General features: G+C 52.8%; 2 protein-coding genes across 3 annotated transcripts in view; one reads left to right on the plus strand and one right to left on the minus strand.

The window, feature by feature from the left end:
- Positions 1-18,682, plus strand: part of SPTB (spectrin beta, erythrocytic) — a 143,213-nt gene extending 124,531 nt beyond the window's left edge. For both annotated transcript variants that reach the window (XM_017892442.1, XM_017892441.1), the window contains 4 exons: positions 11,168-11,424; positions 14,820-14,993; positions 15,281-15,323; positions 15,502-18,682. In XM_017892442.1, the coding sequence (XP_017747931.1) occupies positions 11,168-11,424; positions 14,820-14,993; positions 15,281-15,323; positions 15,502-15,669 (642 nt within the window). In that variant the 3' untranslated portion in view covers positions 15,670-18,682. The remainder of the gene's footprint in view (positions 1-11,167; positions 11,425-14,819; positions 14,994-15,280; positions 15,324-15,501) is intronic.
- Positions 17,264-20,443, minus strand: part of PLEKHG3 (pleckstrin homology and RhoGEF domain containing G3) — a 46,300-nt gene continuing 43,120 nt past the window's right edge. Inside the window, exon 19 of the mRNA XM_017892400.1 lies at positions 17,264-17,375. Coding sequence (XP_017747889.1) covers positions 17,264-17,375 — 112 coding nt within the window. The remainder of the gene's footprint in view (positions 17,376-20,443) is intronic.

The raw sequence follows: 20,443 nt of genomic DNA on the forward strand, positions 1-20,443 counted from the left end.
CCCCGTTCCCCCTCCCCCCACATTCCTCTGTGGCCTCCAGCCTGGCCAGAGGCCTCCCTTTCATAGCTGCACCAGCCCACCATGCCCAGCAGAGGGCACTGCTGGGCTCCTGCTGAAGGGTCTCTCCCAGAAGTTCCCTCTGAAGCTCCCGGCGTCACATGTGGGGTCTCGCTTCCCTGTCTGTGGTGGACTGCGTCCCAGCCCCTTTTTCCCAGCAACAGCCCCTGCCGGAAGGAGAGCAAACTTTGGGGGCCCGGCATAGACTGCGGACACGGGCTGGGGCCGTCCCTGCGCCCTGCCCCCGCCTGCTTCTGCCGTGCGTCCCTGTGTGTCTGCATGTGGCAGTGTCCCGGTGTGCGGGCTCCTCTGTGAGCACCACAGCGACTCCATCCATTGTCTGTGTCATGTGTGTCCGTGCAAATGTAATTACTTGTGCATCAGAGCCGCCTCCAGCCAACACCTGAATGTCACCGAGTTGGGGGGAATAAAACCTGTTTGGACCTGATGATCTCTTTGGGGGAAGGAGTGAGCCCACATTTGAGACCCCTTCCGGAGAGCCAGCCACTCCAGCAGATGGGAAGACTGGACTGTGCCCGGTGCCAGAAAGAAACCAGATGGTGACTCAACACCAGACCCAAGGCCTCATGCACAGAGTTCCTGCTGCTGCTATCTTCTGAGCCCTTTGTTAAGTTTTCATGGGGATCCATGAACCTCAGAGGTATTAGGCCCTCCTAATACCCCATCCACATTCGATGCGAGAAAGAGGAGGACACAGCCTGTTGGGAAAGCCCAACCTGGCTCTGGAAGAGTCCTCGAAAGCCCAGCGGCCGGTCCCTCCAGCCTGCCCAGGACTACCCCTTCACAGAACCGCAGGCCTCTCCCAGGGAGGGATGACCAATGGCTGCGCCTCCCCTCTGGGATAGGCCTGGGGGACGGTGGCTCTCCTGCTGGTCCTCTGTGTGTGGTCTGGTGTCAGTGCCCTATAGAATAGATCCATGCGGTGTTGCTTCATGTACAACCCCTCACTGTGCATGTCGGCTTCCTGCTGGGGGGAACTGATGGGAGTGGACCAGGCACCCCTGCTCCTGTCTGGACAGCTGCACACCACAGGTCGGCACCCCTCCCCAGTCCTCCCCTTCCCTGCGTGTGTGTGCACATGGTGACTGGAGCTGCCATCCCACACATCAGCCTCTTTCTCAAGCACATCACTGCACGGTCCCACCACCTTCCCTCACCTCTTGCCTTTTCACATTAGAGCATGTTCTGGTAAAGGCCAATACGTTCATAAAGGTAAGTGCATAGGAGGCCAGGCAGAAAAAACGAGACCTCACTCACAAAAGACAAAACTGCTGGAGGGGAAGTCAGGACATCTGGGTTCTAGTCCTCAATTCTGTTGGAAACTTCCTGCATGATTTTAGATAAACCACCTAATCCCCTGAGTCTCCATGCTCTTATAAAGCCTTCTCTGGAGAATTACCGAAAGTCTGGAACATTCCTGTATGTCAGCAATTTAGCAAATTATAGGGAGGGGCTGGGAGAAGTAGTTTTCACCACTTTCCTCTTGCCTGGTGCTTAGTTCTATGGTACCCAGCTGGTCTCAGGTACCCACTGGTGTAAGACGGGAGATGGGAAAGAAGAAGTAAAGGGCTAGGGTGTTTGCCTTTGTCCCTGTGGGGGAGTAGAGGTGGGGCTGCACCACCAGGATAGTGCCCTGAAGGAGGCCTAGGTCTGCCAGGAAACCCTTGGCAGTGAATAGGCAGACCTGCTCAAGACTGAGCACCTCCTGTTCACCTGGGGCTGTGGCCCTGGGAAGGACTTGGGGGTCCTGCTGAGCATCCCCCACCTCCCGGGCTCAGGGTGCCTCAGAAGCCCCAGTGTAACGTGTGGTGAGAGGCTGCTTTCTCCTGGGAGAGAAGGAGGTGGATTGCATGGAGAAGAAATGGTACTGAAGATGCTGCAAGTCCCCCCAGGCTAAAGGTCCCCAGTGCACAGCCCTGCGCATCTTCCTGTCCCTTGAGCCTGATTCTGGTTTTGGGAAGTGAAGCGGGAACTGCTCTGAGAACTCCCTCAGCAGGGCTGCGGTGACGCCATGTGTGACGTCCCTGAAAGGGATTGGTGCTCCTAATCACCTTTGCTAGGGCTCACTGTGTGGGATAAACATACCCTGCCTGCCTCCAAGCCCCAAGGCTAGATCCAGGCTGTAGCGCAGAGGGACCCCGGGATGCCAGGCCACTCCAGAAAGCAGATGCTGGGTGCCCCTCATGATCAGCCTTCTCATCAGGAAGTCAGGGAAAGCTGTCTTCCCCAAGGGCAGCTCACAGATGCCCTTCTTGCACAAGGCCTTCCAGCACCGCCTGTGCAGCCAGCGACCCTGGAGAAAGGGCCTGAGCATCTCACTAGGGCTGAACATGGAAGCTGAGGTCCATGTTCAGCCTAGGTCCCTTGCTTCTCCATTCCCATAGATTTAAAGGTTCATGTGGCTTCAGGGAAGTAACCAGCACTTACGAACATGAGGGGCTGAGCAGGTACTGGACTTGCAGCCAGGACCACCTCTTGGCCGGTGTCTGGCTGGCTAGCTCCAGCTGCTGCTGCCCTTTGGCAACCTGGGCACCTCCCCCAGCAGCAGCCTCCCTGGCCGGCAGCCAGGAGCTTTAATCAGCGGCCAGCGGTGGGGCTCTGACGTCCTTGGATGGAAGAGATGTGGGTGTGGAAACAGCAGCTGTGTTTCTTCTCGCCTGAACAAGCTCTCCCAGTCTTTCCTTCTCCTCCCGCTACTCTTTCAGACATTTTGCAGCGAATGCAAATCTTATGTTTGTTGGTAATGGGCAGACCCAGCTGGAAATAATGTCAGTTTTCCCCAAAACCTGGGCGTGTTCCTGTCTACCCAGTACGCCTGAGTCAGTGTGGCAGGGGTGTGTCTGCCTACGCTCTGGCACTGCGCCTGTCTCCCTGGAGGAACCTGCTGTAGGCTCTTTCTGGACACCTGCCCGCTGCTGGGCATGTCCCTTTCTCTTTGCTGTCGTCAGATTTAATATTCCTGGCTCCTCTGCTCTAAAGACTCTTCCTAAATTCTTTCTTTCAGGCTGTGTTTCAGAACATCCTAGATACTGATGGCCTCAGGATGAGACTCAGTTAACATTGGAGGCATCTCAGAAATGGGTTTGAAGCGGATGACATGACCACTGGGTGGCAGATATCGATGGGGGAGTCAGTGTCTTCTAGCTCTCTCTAGTCTTTCAATGCTGAGTGGCTGGCTCAGGACCACTGAGCGACTAAGCAGCCATCAGCTCCTCCAGGGCAGGGACCTGAAGAGGTCACACAGGTGGTGAGCATGGTGAAGACAGCTCCTGAGGAAGCCTCATTCATTCTCTTCTCACACCCTGGTGACAGTGGACCAGGTTTCTCCTCCCCTGCACACTGCCATTCCGCTTCCCCTCCATTTGCTTTACCGGGTGCCCTTCTGCGCTACATCCCTTCCTGTCATCTTGGCCAGGCCCCCCAGTTGCCACCTCAGACAGCTGGACTCTGGGGTGCAGTGTTGCACTGGACTGCTTTCCTACGCAACTTCTCATAAGAGCCCCTCCCCATCCCTTGGCCTGCAATCCAGGGGACTCCTCACCATGCATCCCAGCCTCAGCTTCCCGCCCTGGTTCTTTCCCCCTGTTCAGCAACAGCCTCTGCTTTCTCCTTTAAGGCATCTGTCTCTGCCCACCGTAAGTTGCCATCTCTTCATCTCTTTGGCTGCCCTCAGCTCAACAAACCATTTCTTTTTCTTCTCTTGCAAACAACTGTCTTCTGAACAGCCTTTCCAACCCACCCAGTGACAGCCCTTCTCACCCAGAGGACAAGAGCTGAGACATCAGACAGTGGGCGAGGGCAACACTTCTTGGCTGCCAGAGCCACTTCTTAGCTGCCTGCTCCCTGCACCCCACAATCACCAGCACTCTTTGGTTGCTTAAGGCATCTAGCAGGAGGTCTTGTTTGGCCCCAAGCCCCTCTTCCAGCTCTGGCATGATTATGCTGCCTCTGTCAATCAGCCATGTGTTTTGCATAAGCCAAGGTCATCTCATTTAGACTGCAAACCCCATCGCACAGGTGCTTTCCTCTGGAGTGAGGATACAGGTCTCCCCTCTTGCAGCAGGATTTAGTAAGAACACAGAGTTTGGTGCCAGACAGACCTGCATCTTCAACATTCTTCACTAATGTATGACTATGGACAGGTCACTCATTCTCTATGACCCCCAGTTTCCCTCATCTGTAACACAGGGGGTAACAACTACCTGCCTCGTAGAGAGGCTGGGAGGATTGGAAGAGACGATGTAGGTAGAGCAGCTGGCACCTAGTAGGTGATCATTTAAGTCCCTTCATTTTTCTCCATCCCCCACCTCAGTCCTTCATCTCTTAAAAGCACGTGAATTCTAATACGAATTCAGTCATGGCACGATGCATCCCATTGCTGCAGTCAGTCTGTTTCTGGGGTGCATCCTCAGGCTCTAGTTCTCATTGGCGTTACCTTTAGAGAGACATTGTCGCCTGTGTTCTTTGCTTGTAAATGCATCCGGGTTCGCTGAGCATCTTCAGAACCTCTGAAAGACCCTGTGGTCCCCAGCCAGGTTGTGTTTCTCCTGGGAGCCTGAGGAGTTTGTCGTCTGTGTGCAGTCCCCTGCGCCACCTGCTGGCTGAGCTTGGACATACACCTTCACCTCCTTTGGCCCAGAGAAGACGTTTACCCATCTGCCCATGTCTCTGGCCTGTTTTGCACATCCTCTGTGGAGACCCCAACCCCCTACCTCCCCCACCCAAGCCAGTTTCCTAGCAAGGCAGGACCCTAAAAAGTCAAGCTTACACAGACTTCTGCTTGACTTTGCAAGACTGCAAAGACCCGGAGATGGTCATCCCCCACCCATTGGGAGCCTGCGGCCTCTCCCTGTTGGTTTGACTACAATCCTGTGAGGCCCCAAAAGGGCTGTACCCTCTTTTCCACTGATCCCTGTCAACCAGCAACCAATGCTGCCTGTCCCCTGCCCTCCTCTGACATCACGATCCCACAGCCAGTACACACAGCTGAGACACTTCCCCCTACCTATTCCCCAAACCAGAGGACTAAAGGTAGTGCCTTCCCTTATTCAGCCTGCTCCCCAAGTCTCCTTCACCTCCACTTATGGTCTAGACTCCCTTGCTGCCCCCAGCTGGACACCCAGAATTTCTTCCAAGCAGCAGACTCTCCTCCTTCAGAGTGTCCCCTGCTCTGGTGGGTGACAGCCCTCAGTGGTGCAGGTGGAATCTGCATCTTCCTGATGACCTAAGGACTCCAGCAGCAGCCCCTGCCTTACAGCACAGAGTTGGAAGGGAATCTCAGATCAGCTCCTCCATACGTGGCGCCTTTGGGTAGAACCTGCCGGTCCCTCAGTCACACCTCAGCCACATGAGTAGCCAGCGTTGCCTCTCCTGGTGCTTTCTGTCCCTAGATCCCGCCTCCTGTCAGTCAAAGCAGTCCCCACCTAAGACCATGGCCTACTTACAGGGGGACAGCCGGAGAACCCTCACCTCATCCCCTCTTATTAGCCCTGAGGCTCAGGGGAGGTGGGTCCTCCTGCCAAAGCACGCTGCTAGCCTGACCCAGGGCCCGCAGTTGGCATGGGTGGATGGTTCAGCTGATCGGCTGGGAGGTCCTTGATGGATGTGGCCTAGAAAGATGCAGGGCTGAGCCAACAGGACCACAGGCCTCCCACTGCAGGTTCGCAGCCAGGGGGTCATGGGTGGGTCCCTGCCCAGCTACTTGGCTCCCTGCCTTCCTGCACCACCTGTGGTACCCTTTCCAATTTGAGAGGCATTGTGTGGATAGGGAAGCAGGGCCATGAATTATTGCCCCAGCTCTGCTACTAAAACTTGCTGTGTGCTCTAATCTCAGCCATCACTGAGCTTTTCCGGAACCCAGTTTTCCTATCTGAGATAGGAAGGGCTGAATCCCATGACCCCAAGGCCTCTTTCCAGCTTTAGAATTCTGAGAATCTCTTTTCTCACATGAGCTTCATCTACCCCATCCCCAGCCTCCCTCACCGGCTTCCCTGATAAGGCCCCCATTGTTGATTCTACCTACATACCCTTCCCAGAGGCATGGCTAGAAATAAAAGGCCCCAGAGAAATTCCTTATCTCTTATGAATTGCAAAAGATCTTTACATACACACTCACATGCTTGCAGGGCTGTGTCAGGCTCCCACACCTCCCCTCCCCCAAGAAAGGAGCCTGCCAGCAGCATCTGGCCCTCCCTCCAGCCTGCTCTCTGTTGCTTGAGCACTTTCCCTGGGCAGATGGGAACCCCAAGAGTAACTTTTTAAAATATGGTCCTGCTTCAGAAAAGGATTTGACCTCTTGGATATATATCTACATACAATCTTCCTCAAAGTCTTTTCTTGACAAAGTTGTGAGGTCTTTGTAAAATCCACTTGTGAATTACCAGAGCCTTCCACTCTGCAGCACGCTGTTGTCTTCGGCCGGACCTGGGGACCTCTGCTTTTGGCTTCTGGGGCCCCTGCACCTCAGTGCCCCACTCCAAGCATTGAGGCAGGGCCTCAGGCCACTTCTGCACTGCTTACCTGTTCACATGGTTTCCCCCTTCCTGTCTCAAGCCTCAGAATGTTCCAACCGAAAATGGCCGAGAAAGGAGGGGCTGAGGCCTTGCCTGCCAATGGCTGAGATTCCCTTTCCCCATTTCTCAGTCCTGAGCATCCACTACTACAGGAACAAGAGGGTTTTTGAGATCCTTACACTAGCCCCACAGGACATTGGCCACAATAATTGCTCAGCAAAGCCCCAGGGAGGCAGGGGTGGATAGGCAGGGGTGAAGGATCACAAGAGAGCCAACATTTACAGACATGACCTCACTTTTAAAGGCTGCAAACCACCTGTGAAGTAGGTCACGGGCTCACTCCCACTAACTGAGTCAGGAAGGTTCTCTCCCTTCCCCCAAATGGAATTCAAGGGACTCTCACTCCAGACCTGTCTGACCCAACACCTGGGAAGGGGTGGGCTTCTTATGAGGCCCTCTGCTGGTGGTCCCGGATGGGAGAGCAGGAAGAGGGCTGAGGGAAGGGGCCAGCTCCGTCTGAGAGCTCACTGGTGTCTCTGCTCACAGGGCCTTCTAGAAATCCCTGTCCTCCTCCTTTCCTCACCCCAGCCCCTCTTGGTTCCTCCTCCTTGTACCCCTCCAGGGAGTTGGCCAGACTCCTGGGAGCTGAGAAAGGGATGAAAGGATTGTCCCCAAAGCCTCTCCCCCGTCTTCTGTACCCACCTTCATTACACCCCACCTTTCTCACCTGTGTCTGCTCCCCTCTCCCAGAGAGGAAGGGAAGCCCTGCCAAAGCCCAGTTCCTTCATCTCTCACCCTCATTCTTGGCCTTGGCCTTCAGGGTAAAGAGGACAGGATGCATTTTAAATTGTCTCTACAGGAGCAGTCAGGAACGCCAAAGAAATCTTTGCATACATTGGAAACCCCATTTTCCAAAGCCAACCTGTGCCCCGGCCATATAATTTTTGATTGCACTGGCATGGCCTCTGAATGTCCCTGCCAAGGAATGTGGGCTAGGCACCCATTAAGAGGAAACAGAAGAAAGGTGGGATTAAGTTGGGAGTCAGCCCTGGCAAAGTCCATCTCTATTCAGAGGACAGTTTTCTAAAGGAAGGAAAATGGAATGGAAGTATAGGAAGAAAATGTGGACACAGAGGTCTCTAGCAAAACCAGTCCCAGGAGAGCAGAGGCTGGGTGAGAGGGGCAAACATGGCTGAGAGGGTCTGGCAAGCCTCCGTCCCTATATCTGCCATGGCTGCTTCTCTGAGACCCAAGGGCAGGGAGAGCACTGATAGTAGCAGGAGCAACAGTGCAGCCCATGTCTCCTCCTCTGAAACCTACTCCCACCCCTCTTGGAGGAAAAGCAGGCCCTCCCTAGATGTATACCCAAGTCAGAGTGCAGGATCCACAGAAGGACCCCAATCCAGGCTTCCAGTCCCATCCCTGCCTCTCCTGCTCTTCCTCCCTGCTACGGTGATCCAGGCAGTGCTTTCGGGCCTCCAGATCCTTATGGCCAATGCTGGCTCGTTGCAGGCAGTCTAGGGTCCAAAGGCTGCCAGATGCATAGAGACAAGAGTGGCCTGACCACAACCCTCGGGGGCCACTAAAGTGGGAAAAGATGAACACCATAAAGATTAGATAAAAGCTCAGGTCTGTCCATTTTGGGAGTGCATGTTCCAAACCGCCTCCTATACCTGTTAGCCTTGTTGTTACCAGGAAATGCGGAGTCCTCAATGCTTGGTCTTACTTGGAAGAATTTGGCCAAGAGACCAAGTAGTAATGTAAGCAAAAGGTTTATGAAGGAAAATAAAGAGCAGCGATTTTATTTATTTATTTATTTATTTATTTATTTATTTATTTATTTTGTGACCGAGTCTCACTCTGTCTCCCAGGCTGGACTGCAGTGGTGTGATCTTGGCTCACTGCAACCTCTGCCTCCCAGGTTCAAGCGATTCTCCTGCCTCAGCCTCCCAAGTAGCTGGGACTACAGGCGCATGCCACAACACCCAGCTAATTTATTGTATTTTTGGTAGAGATGGGGTTTCACTGTGTTAGCCAGGATGGTCTCCATCTCCTGACCTTGTGATCCACCTGCCTCAGCCTCCCAAAGTTCTGGGATTACAGGCATGAGCCACCGTGCCCGGCCTGGGAGTTTATTGAAGTAGACTCCAAGAGAGGAACCAGCAAGTCTGCTTGGGAAGCAGCAGTATTCAGAGCAAGAGTGAGGTAGCAGCAGAGACAGTACACTCTGAAAGATGAGGCAGAGCAGGCTGCTCAAAGATGACCCAGCAACTCGAGAGTTCTGCCTTGCGGTTTTTAAGTTCCTCCACACTCTCTTTAAGTTCCTGCCTCTGTCTCAAGTCTCTGCCTTTGTCTAATTCCCTGCCTCTGTCTTATGTCTCCATCTTTTCGCCCCACCTAGTTCCTGCCCCAGGTTTGTGGGACTCTCCCTTACTGTCTGCTGATGAACCTGCAGGGGCGGGTGTCGGATATGAATCCTACCGAATGGTGATGTTGCTAATTACTGCCACTCCAGGAAGGGTGTATATTGGTATTTATTGCACCTGCATATCTCAGAGGAATTTCTCCTTTGCCTTCTTTCCCTCCTTAGCGTGCAGCTGGCTACATTCCCACAGGTTAACTGCAGAGTGAGTGATGACTGGGCATCTTAAGGAGTGTCTTGGGGCACTCCTTCCTGCATAGATATTTCCCCTCCTCTCTGCTCATATCTAGCGTGAATGTTTTGGGTGGTCTCTGGGGTGTTAGACTTTCCAGACCTCCCTTTCTCAGGGGCTCCCCCTCCTACTCATATCTATCTGCCTACTCTGACAGTATAACCTTGGGCAAGTCACTTGACCTCTCTGAGCATTGGTTTTCTCATTATAGATCGAAAGCGTTAGACTAGGTCAGTGGTTTCCAAACTTTCCCAGCCACATACCCCTTTCTTTAAATGAAATCTCACTGGAACCCTAACATGTAACCTGTTTACTGAACGGTCCTAACTTGATGAGATACAAACATGACCAGTTTTACCTTTCTTGCAACCACTGCCTTCCAGTGTCTCCACTGAGTCCCCCTTCCCATTCCTAAGGCCACCTCAGGCAGACCCTGGTCACTTTCAGTGGATAAAAAGCCTACCCAGTTGTTTCAGTTTAAAGCTTCAATCTGATGTCCAACATGGGGCCCACATCCTCCCATCCTCCATCCTCTGTTTCGGGTTTGCCCCATGGTCTAAAGGACCCAGACCAGGGAGAACATGGTCTACTCTCTCCTGGCTCCTTCCCTCTCCTCCCCTGCACTCTTCTGGACCTCTGTCTTCAGTTGTTGGGGCAGGGAGGAGGGAGCAGGAAAAGGACTTCCTTTTCTTACCTCCTGGCTAAAGATGTCCTTGGTGCTTCAGGCATCCAGCTACTTGGGGGCCTTCCTACCTCTTTCTGAAAGGTGTTTAGCAGTCAGGCCTTTGGGACTGAGTCCTGGCCAGATGGCTCCAACGAGGCTGCCTTCCTTGGTGCTCACTTGGCATGGAGGAGATCCACCCATTCTTGTCCCGCCTGGCAATGGGAGGCCGCTCCCTGCTGCCCCAACAGGCAAAAGGGCAGATCAGCAGGGTCTAGCATAAGCAGACACTCAGCCAGGGAATGGCAGGTCAGCTTCCCTTCTCGTGGGCACCTGTACGTCATACAGTGAGTGGCATCATTGGAGGCCCCGCCCTTGACTTGGGCAGGGTCCAGGCATCCCCAAGCCTCCACAGGGAGGTGCAGGGAGATAAAGACCACAGAAGTTCCCCAAGGCAGTGCCTCCTTACGAGGGGAATTCTCAGCTGCTGCGCATTAGGTCCCATGAACTGCTCAGTAAGAAATACCAATGGGCGACCCCCCAGGCCAGTTAACTCAGCATCTTGAGATGGAGCTTGAGAGTGTTTCTTTTAAAAGCACCTGAGGTGATTGCGGAAGGCAGCCAGGGTTAGGAACCACTGCCCTGTCCAAAAAGTTCTCACCCAATGATGGAGAGAGGACCTGTTAGACCTGTTGGCCAGGGAGGGTCTGGGTTCTCCCTTTGTAAGGTGGCGGGGGCAGACTGAGGACCTGGTACCCTTAGTTTTAGGGCTTTAGGCACAATTTGAAGGTACCAGAAGAGTTCCCATTCAACATTCTACTATAAGTGGTTGTCGAACTTGTCTTAGCAGCAGGATTTTCCTCATGAGAGTGTCTGGCTGCAGCAAGGGGAGGGGCCAGAGCTTTGCCAGCAGCATTGGAACCTGCCCTCCCTCACACCCCTTTAATGAAATAATCAGGCCTCTTTGACTCACTCTGAGAACCTTCCGTTGCTTTGTTACATTGGAGAGAGGGGGCCACCGTGCAGCTCTCTGAAGGAAGAATGGGGTGGAAATAGAGCCAGAAGCACAGGCAGAGTAGAGAAGCAAGTGGGCACCCATAGCAGGTTGTGGGAGAACCAGGGTGAGCCAGGAGGTGGGAGTAGAAAGGAAGTAGGCTTGGGGGTGCGGGGAGGGTGGCTGCTGACCTCCCAGTTTTGCTGAGAACAGCCATCTCTAGGCCAGAGCCCCCAGAAAGGTGTGCTCCTCCCTATGCCCTGAGCAGGGGGAAGAAGAGGCAACATGGCCTCAGAACCTGCAGCAGCCACCACCGCCGGGGCAGCAAGAGGATGGGCAGAAATCTGCTGGGGACGAGAGGCCCGCCACGGAGCCCCTCTTTAAGGTCCTAGATACGCCTCTGAGCGAGGGTGATGAGCCTGCAACGCTGCTAGCCCCGCGGGACCATGGGCACAGCGTGCAGATGGAAGGCTACCTGGGCCGCAAGCATGACCTGGAGGGGCCCAACAAGAAGGCTTCCAACAGGTGAGTGTGGGAGAGGCTGCTGGCTGAGGGGAGGTTGGACAGCTCCCAGGGATCTCTCTGCCAGCAGAGCCTCTCCCTCGGCCTGTGAGAGCTCCTGGGCACCCGCTCTGGGCCAGCCCCAAGGGCTACCTGGCATGATGGGAAAGCCCATCTTCAGTTCTGGTCCTGAGTTCAAATCTTATGTCTTCATGCAAGTTACTCAACCTCTTTAAATTGGTTTCCCCATTTGGAAGGAGAGGATGATGAGAACAGTATGTCCTTTCACTACAGATACTGTTCCTGGCACACAGTAGGTGAACACACTTGGTGAACACTAGCTATTATTATCCTATTATCCCAAGGCTAGGGATAGGTAGCTCTAAAGGTTAGGTAGGTCTTGGCACTAACAACTTCCTTGTTTGAGCCCCACTTTTTACCAGTCTAGGCCTCAGTGTCCTTAGCTGTAAAATGGGAGTGATGGGGGTAGGGCATGGCCTATTGCCTCCCAGAGGTCCCTTCCAGTGCTGTCATTTGGTGACTCCATGACCCCAAGGAACTGACTCAAAGGTTAAGTCCTTTCCTGACCCTGAAACAGTCATGCCCTTGGGTTTGGTCTATCTAGGGCTGTCTCTGTCTGGGGACCCTGAGGGCCTCCTCTTTCTAGCAGCTGTCCAGGGTCCCAGGAAAATAGGGCAGCACCAGGAGGTTGAAGCCAGCCGTATTCCCAGGGACAGCTGGCAGCATGAGCATGCAGGGTGTGTCTGGGGGACTCACGAAAGGGATATCAAATTCCAAAAAGGAACCATTTGGGGGCCCAGTTGCCCTGAAAAGGTTTATTTATTGCTTAAATGGACAGTCTACCCGGAAAGGGGAAACTAACATTTACTGAGCACCTACTATATGCTAGGCATTATGTTAGGACTGATAACATCTTCACAACAATCCTGTGACATTGATATTTCTCTTTTCCATGGGGAAAACAGAGTCTCAGAAAGGTTAAGTCATTTGTTCAAGGCAAGCTCTTTCTCCAAAGACCCAGCTCCTTCTTAGTAACTGCCTTTCTGCTAGAGGAAAGATCCCTGAGTGCAGAGTGGGAAATGGGTCTTCATAAAATGGCTTTTCAGCCAGCTTTGCATGGTCAGTTTCTCTCTCTGACCTTCCAGAACTTCCTCCCTATGTGCTCTACTAGTTTCCCCACCTTCCTGCCCTCAAAAGTAAGGGGGGAAAAGAGGGAGAGGAGAAGAGGGGGACAGAGGAGGATGAAGAGGAGGAGGAAACAGAGTCTGTTACTGTAGAAATGCAGCAACATGCTTCCCATGTGTGAATGAAGACGCTTGGGCCAGCCCACCTCTTCAGTTATGAATTTGATGCTCTCACCAAACATGCCAGTTGACATGAGCCGTATTTGTTTTTGGTTTGTTCGTTTTTTGTTTTTTTTAGACAGTCTCACTCTGTCACCCTGGCTCGAGTGAAGTGGCTCAATATTGGCTCACTGCAACCCCTGCCTCCCGGGTTCAAGCAATTCTTCTGCTTCAGCCTCCTGAGTAGCGGGGATTACAGGCGTGTGCCACCACACCTGGCTAATTTGTATTTTTGTTTTGTTTTGTTTTGAGGGTTTTTTTGTATTTTTAGTAGAGACGGGGTTTTACCATGTTGGTCAGGCTGGTCTCGAACTCATGACCTCGTGATCCGCCCACCTCAGCCTTCCAAAGTGCTGGGATTATAGGCATGAGCCACCACGCCTGGCTGACATGAGCCCTATTTGTAAAATTTGCTCCTTTAAAAAGTTTAGTATGCTTGGCACACCTCATCAAAACAAAAAACAATCACTGACACAAAACCCTGTTCATTCCTTCACAGTTCTGTAGTGAGACTCAAATATGCTAATGGATGTAGAAATACTTCAAAAAGTTAATATTTTACTGTTGGTCTTAAAACATAATAGTTCTACTTCTGTAAGTGTACTTCAAGGTAAGATCAGAATTACAGGCACAGATTTATGTGTAAGAATGTTCATCACATTGCTATTTAAATTTTGGGCAAATTTTCCAGTATTATAAGGTTCATCAATAAAGGGATTGTGATAGGCTTCCACATAGCTATTCAAAATTATTTTAAGAAATATTTGAGGATATGGGCCAGGCGTGGTGGCTCAGGACTGTAATCCCAGCACTTTGGGAGGCCGAGGCAGGTGGATCACCTGAGGTCAGGAGTTCAAAACCAGCCTGGCCAATGTGGTGAAACCCCATCTGTACTAAAAATATAAAAATTAGCCTTGGCTTGCACCTGTAGTCCCAGCTACTCGGGAGACTGAGGCAAGAAAATCACTTGAACCCGGGAGGTGTAGGTTGCAGTGAGCTGAGATCGGGCTACTGCATTCCAGCCTGAGTGACAGAGGCTCAGCCTAAAATATAATATATATATAATATATAAATATATTTATATATTATATATTTATATATTATGGTATAACATATAAATATGTGTATTATATTTATATTTTATATTATGTATAACATTTATATATACATTTATTATACAATACATATTACATATATAACATGTATATATAAATGGTTATACATGGTTGTATTACATACATATACGTATATAGGTACACACATATATACATATACGTGTGAAATAACAACATATGTACATATACGTTATATACACACATATATACATATATAACATTTATAACATATAATATCATAATTAATAATATATATTTAATATAGATTTATGTATTATATATAAAATTATATATATTTTTTTGAGACGGAGTCTCATCTCTGTCACCCAGGCTGAAGTGCAGTGTCGGGATTTCGGCTCACTGCAACCTCCACCTCCCGGGTTCAAGCGATTCTCCTGTCTCAGTCTCCTGAGTAGCTGGGCCTGCAGGCATGCACCACCAAGCCCGGCTAATTTTTGTATTTTTAGTAGAGATGGGGTTTTACAATGTTTGCCAGGCTGATCTCGAACTCCTGACCTCAGGCGATCCGCCCGTCTCGGCCTCCCAAAGTGCTGGGATTACAAGTGTGAGCCATTGTGCCCAGCAAAAAAAGAAATATTTGAGGATATGGAGAAATACTCATGATTTAGTGTTATGCTTAGAAACAGAATATAAAATTGAATATATACATAACCCAGTTTTAGCTATCTGTGAATAGTAAAAAAAAAAAAAAAAAAAAAAAAAAAGTGAAAATGTGAAGACTAGAAGGAACACATAAAATGTTAATAATAGCTATTTTTTTGTAATGAAATTACATGCAGATGATTTTTTAACAATAAAACATGTTACTATGTATCAGAACAAACATGGTGTAATTTTTTTTTAATGGTGAAGCTATAGGAATTGACACCAGAGATGCCGTATCAGGATGCGGGTGACCTGCCTGTCTGCATCTTTGCAGGTCCTGGAACAACCTGTACTGTGTGCTCAGAAACAGTGAGTTAACCTTCTACAAGGATGCCAAGAACCTGGCCCTGGGGATGCCCTACCATGGGGAGGAACCCCTGGCCCTGAGACATGCCATCTGTGAGATTGCTGCCAACTACAAAAAGAAGAAGCATGTCTTTAAACTGAGGTGAGGCCTCCCTGGCCTTTGAAAGTTCAGGTTGATGGCTTGATTGGGCATTAGTGGCAGGGCAGAGGCCCTCTGTATGGGACCAGCTCCATGCCTGAGCTACTCCTCAGGGGTTTTTCAAATCAAAGAGGCTGATGGTCCAGACTGTGACCTCTCAGAAAGTGCTGGGCTGCCTGAGAGGGTTCTGGATGTTCGGCTCAGGGTATTGTGGCAGAGGCTGGGCCAGCCCTCTGCCCAGCGCCCCCTCCAAAGGTGTCTCCATGACAGGAAACCCTTTGTCCTCCTAGGCTGAGTAATGGCAGCGAGTGGCTCTTCCATGGCAAGGACGAGGTAAGCGCGGGCAGTCTAGCCCAGACCTGGCTAACAAAGGGGTAGGTGGAGGACCCCAGGCCGCTTGCCCTGGAGGCCCCCTCAGAAGGGGCAGTCCCAAGAGCCCCCCATTGTTGCCTGGCCCGGGAGGTGGGGGGCTGTGGGCCTCCAGACTCCACCGTGACCCTCTGCCCCGCAGGAGGAGATGCTGTCCTGGCTGCAGGGCGTGAGCACCGCCATCAACGAGTCCCAGAGCATCCGCGTCAAGGCGCAGAGCCTGCCCCTGCCCTCCCTCTCCGGCCCCGACGCCAGCCTTGGCAAGAAGGACAAGGAGAAGAGATTCAGCTTCTTCCCCAAAAAGAAGTAGCGGCCGGAGGCCCCCGCGGGTGGGGCTGGCGGGCGCGGTGGAGTCGCAGAGACCGGGAGCCCCGGGCCTTGGCCTCCTCTCGCCGCCGCCCGCCTGTCGAATCGAGTCGAGTCGAGTCGCGGGCCGGGCCCCGGGGCCCCACGCTGCACTGCAAAAGCTGCCTTCGCCCGCGCGTCCTGGGCCGACGCCCCCTCCATGCCCTCGCCCGCGCCGGCTCTGCTCCAGGGACAGGGGCTCCCAGCTCCTCTGGCGCCCTCGGGGCCTCCAGGCCTGGGGGCAGGAAACGGTTCTCTGAGGCACACGCCCTCTTCTCCCACCCTCCTCATGAGCCGAGGGTGCGCAGGCCCCTTACCCCCAACCAAAAAAAAAGAAAGAAAGAAAGAAAGAAAGAAAGAGCTGGAGAAGGCTGATGGGGTTCCTCAAACGCTGCCTGTTCCTAAAGCAAGTCTTGCTTGGGGTCACCTCCCACCTGGTGGCAGCCAGGGAAAGGGGAAAGGAAGAGGGCACTGGAAATGCATGGCCAGCCACCTAGGGGCATGAGGAAGGAGCCTTCAGGTGGCCCACAAAGCCCTAGCTCTGGATCAGGGGCTGTGGGGGGCTGAGGGGACCAGACTGGGTGCAGGGCCTTGGGTGCTGCCAGCCTCCTCCCCGCTGGGCTTCCGCAGAACTGGGACTCTCACCTCAGGGGCCACCACATCCCTCCTCTCTGCTTCTCCCCTTAGATCAAAGGGCACCCTCCACGGTTGGCAGGGCCTGGCTGAGTGCCTCCAGCACCCTTGTGCCACCACAGGCAGTCCCAGGAGGGGCAGCAAGGTCAGACCATTTCTCATTGAAAACTGTGGCTAGGGCACAGGGCTGTGATCTGAAGGAGTGACAGGTAGGTCACAACACTGCCTAAGGCTCTCCCTCTCAATGCTAGGACCCTCCCCCCACTCCCAGTGACAGCCAAACCAGCAATATCCGACAGACGTAGGCCCCCTAGGGGACAGTGTGGGCCCCCCAGATACAAAATGGATACCCCCGCAGCTGCAGTGAAGCATCCCAAAGCCAGATGTCCAATTGCATTCTGTCTGCAGCTGGGACTTCGGAGGGTACGGCTGGGCAGACAGCAAAGTTGATCACCTATCGTCTCAGGGTGGCAGATGCAGCCATGCCTTGGCATCACCACACGTGACAGCTCCCCCTGCACAGCTGGGACAAATGTCGGGGCCAGAGCCATGAAGGTGTGGTACCCCTTGATCAGCTTCTCCAGAAGGTCCTGGCCCCAGGTCTTGGGCTGGGGCGGGGGGAGGGTGTCACATGAGTACAGAGGTCAAATATCTGCCACCTTCCAGCCCTGAGCACCAGAAGTTCTGCAACCTATGTCTTCAGGAATGGCCTTCCCCTTGCTGCCCAGGTCATACTTCTGGAGGGAGAGGAAACTCATTCCACAAGGCTTTCCCCACCACTCTACTCTGAAAGCAACATAGTTCTGGCCCAGTATCTAACTAGGGTTAGGTCCAAGAGAGGAGTCAAGCAGATGCGGTAGGGGTGGCAGCAGGCATTCTCCCCCAGGGAAACCATAAAAGTCCCCAGGGCCTGCAGGCAGTTTCTATCACTTTCCCTGTGTGAAGGACCTTAGTTCCATGGAGATGAAGTAGGTGAGGTTCAGGTAGAAGCCACAGGGGCAGGCATCCAGAATGAGGCCCCCTGAGGAACCCTGAGTGCTGACCAGTGCCAGCAGAAATCAGTTCCACCCTGACACCAACTGCAGCAGGCAGGAGCCACAGCAAGGAAGACGTCATCCAATGGAGCCTGATATCCCCAGGTTCCCGCCCTGGTGGGCAAGGTCTTCATTTGGCTTCGGTACATATGACCCTATACAGGGAACCTAGTGTGTACCACTCACCAGCCTCTTTCTGTATCTGGGGAAAGCAAGGCAGTGAGATGACTGCACTCACCTAGCAATAAAGTAGGCCTTTGGTGCACTTGTGGGCATGTCCTCCTCTGAGGCAGAAAGCAGGTTCCTTGCTGAAGGGCAGATGGTGGCAAGCATCTCCCTCAACTGTTTCCCTGGGCCAGTCTTTAGGGAGCCAAGGGACAAGGGCCCACCCTCCCCTTTCCACGTGTGCCAAATCAGCACCTGAAGTGAGTCATTTCCAGCAAGCAACTCCACAGACCCAAGAAAAGAAGGACTCCAGTGGAAGAGCTAGCATCTCACCACCCCAGGTCCCCTGGGCTGGTCCAGGGCAGCCAGCTGCATGTGACCATTCTGTTGCCAGCTCCCCACACATCCCTCCTGTCACCCAGGCCCCAAGACATTCGACCAACTGGACTGAAACCGCAGGCATCCAGCTTTGGGAGACCCTATGCCACACCAGGGCTAAGCTCTCCCAGTACCCTGGCAAGGCCTTTTTTTCCCCTCTCCTTATTCTACTTTACAGTCTTTTCTTTGACAGTATTCCTAAACTAGGTTGACACAGCTCCAGTCCACACCAGCATACCAGGCTTCCTCCCCAGGGCAGTTTAGAGGAAGCTCCTTCCGGGCACGGTCAGGTGGTCCTCCTTCCCTCTCTCCTTCCCCTTTGTCCCAGCCTCAACTGACTGGCTAAGGGAGGTGTGGAGGGTCCTTGGGCTTTCCTCCCCAACCTGGCCTCCATTAGCATCCCTAACAGGAGGCCCGTGGAAGGCTCAGCCTCTTCTCCACATCCCTCCTCCTTCCTGCCTATCGGAGGCAACCAGGGTCCCCTAGGCTGACCCTGAATCCTCTTCCTTCCTTCATGGGAGGGGGGCAGGAATCCAGAGGAGGACGAAGCCAGTGGGACCACATGGCTTGGTGGCTTGGACAAACAAGCTCAGGGAGGAAACGAGGCGGCGGTGGCTGCAGAGGAATGCAACCCTGTTGGGCACAGACCATGCAATCTGGGGCTGGCCCTGGGGCCAGCTGGGTCCTGTCCTCCACCTGCTCAACCGTGCTTCCACCAACCAGAGGAAACCCATTTACTAGTTTTTCTAATAAATCAATAATCCTCCATATTTCTCTCAGTTTATTTGACTAGCCTCCTCTCCCTTTGAACTGGGTCTAAGAGGGCTGGCACCATGGAGACAGAGGGACAGCCAGACTCTCCAGCTTGTCCCTGGGAGCCTTATGGGGACGACTGCAAGCACCCAGGTCCCGGGCTTCACCGCAAACTCCGAGAAAAGCTTGCTCATTCATGCATTTGATCAACGTGAAGGCCTGCTGTAGGGCAAAATCATTTCCGAGCAATGATCAGTCCAGGCCCCTCCCCACAGAACTCAGGACAGATCTCAGCACTCCTGGACCGCAGAATCATCAGAATCTCTAAGCCTGGGATTCACCTCCAGAGGGCAGTTTCTGTTGGTCTACGGAGATGGAATGTAAGCACTGTTTCCAAAAGGCTCCCCAGATGATTCCAGTGGGCAGCCAGTGAGAACCACCGACCTGGTGCAAGGTTCCCAGGCATACCTAGATGACTGTGTAAGAACTGCCTGGAGAAGAGGTTAACTACAACTTCCTGGGCCCCACCCTCTGAAGAGCCCCAGTTGAGTTCTTTAAGGGAAGATCAGAGGCTAGTGACAACCTCTCTTGAGCAGAAACAGCGAAGGGCAGAGGTAGCCCGTGGTCCGGCAGCTGCCCTGAATCTTCTGTGGTCATTCCACAGTCACTGGCTCCTGCCAGGCCAGTCTCAAGATATGATGCTGAGTAACCACAAGGGCACTGGACAGTGTGAGGGTCAGGGAGGCGGAGGTTGCAGTGAGCCGAAATTGCATCACTGCACTCCAGCCTGGGCGACAGAGTAAGACTCCATTTCAAGGGGGGGAAAAAAGAATCTAGGTCCCTCTGATCTTCCCTTGACCTTGTTAGACTCAGCAGACCCATCTTCAGGTTGGGTCAGAAGGCCCACAGGGCCCTGGCCCAGCAGTCCCACTGAACACTTGTCAGGCAGCTCTACCATCCAGGCCCTGCAGCCTCCACCTCCCAGGCCCCAGTCAGAAAAAAAAATTGAGCAAAATGAGGCCAGACCTCTGTGGAGAAAGGGCAGAAAACCCAGCTGAAATAGGGAGGCATTCCTAACTCTTCTGAATCAAAGACACTTCTGAGAATGTGATAAAAAGGGAGGAATCATCCCAGAAAAATGCACTAGTACTCCTCATCCAATGTTGCAGACACCTTTAGGACATTTCTAGTCTCCAAGTTTAGAATCCTTGCCTTCAGCCAGATGTAGGGGCTCACCCCTGTAATCCCAGCACTTTGGGAGGCCGAGGTGGGTGGATCACCTGAGGTCTGAAGTTTGAGACCAGCCTGGTCAACATGGCAAAACCCCGCCTCTACTGAAAATACAAAAAATTAGCTGGGTGTGGTGGCTCGTGCCTATAGTCCCAGCGACTTGAGAGGCTGAGACAGAAGAATTGCTTGAACCTGGGAGGCGGCGGAGGTTGCAGTAGCCTAAGATCAGACATTGCACTCCAGCCCTGGGTGATCAAATGAGACTCATCTCTTTATAAAAAAAAAAAAAAAAAAACCAAAAAAGATCTTGGGCCTTCCTAGACGTTTCCTGGGAACTGGAGAGAAGCGCAAAAGGCAACCAGCATACTGGAACTTGCTTATGAGAAAAACGGTCTACCCTCCACCACCTCCCTTTTTTTTTTTTTTGAGATGGAGTCTCACTCTGTCACCCAGGCTGATGCAAGTGGTCCACGATCTCAGGTCTCAGTGCAAGCTGCCCGTCCCGGGTTACCCTGTCGTTTTTCTCCTCTCCTGCCTCAGCCTCCC

Source organism: Rhinopithecus bieti, unplaced genomic scaffold, assembly GCF_001698545.2.
Source record: "Rhinopithecus bieti isolate Rb0 unplaced genomic scaffold, ASM169854v2 scaffold_20892, whole genome shotgun sequence".
NCBI lineage: Eukaryota > Metazoa > Chordata > Mammalia > Primates > Cercopithecidae > Rhinopithecus > Rhinopithecus bieti.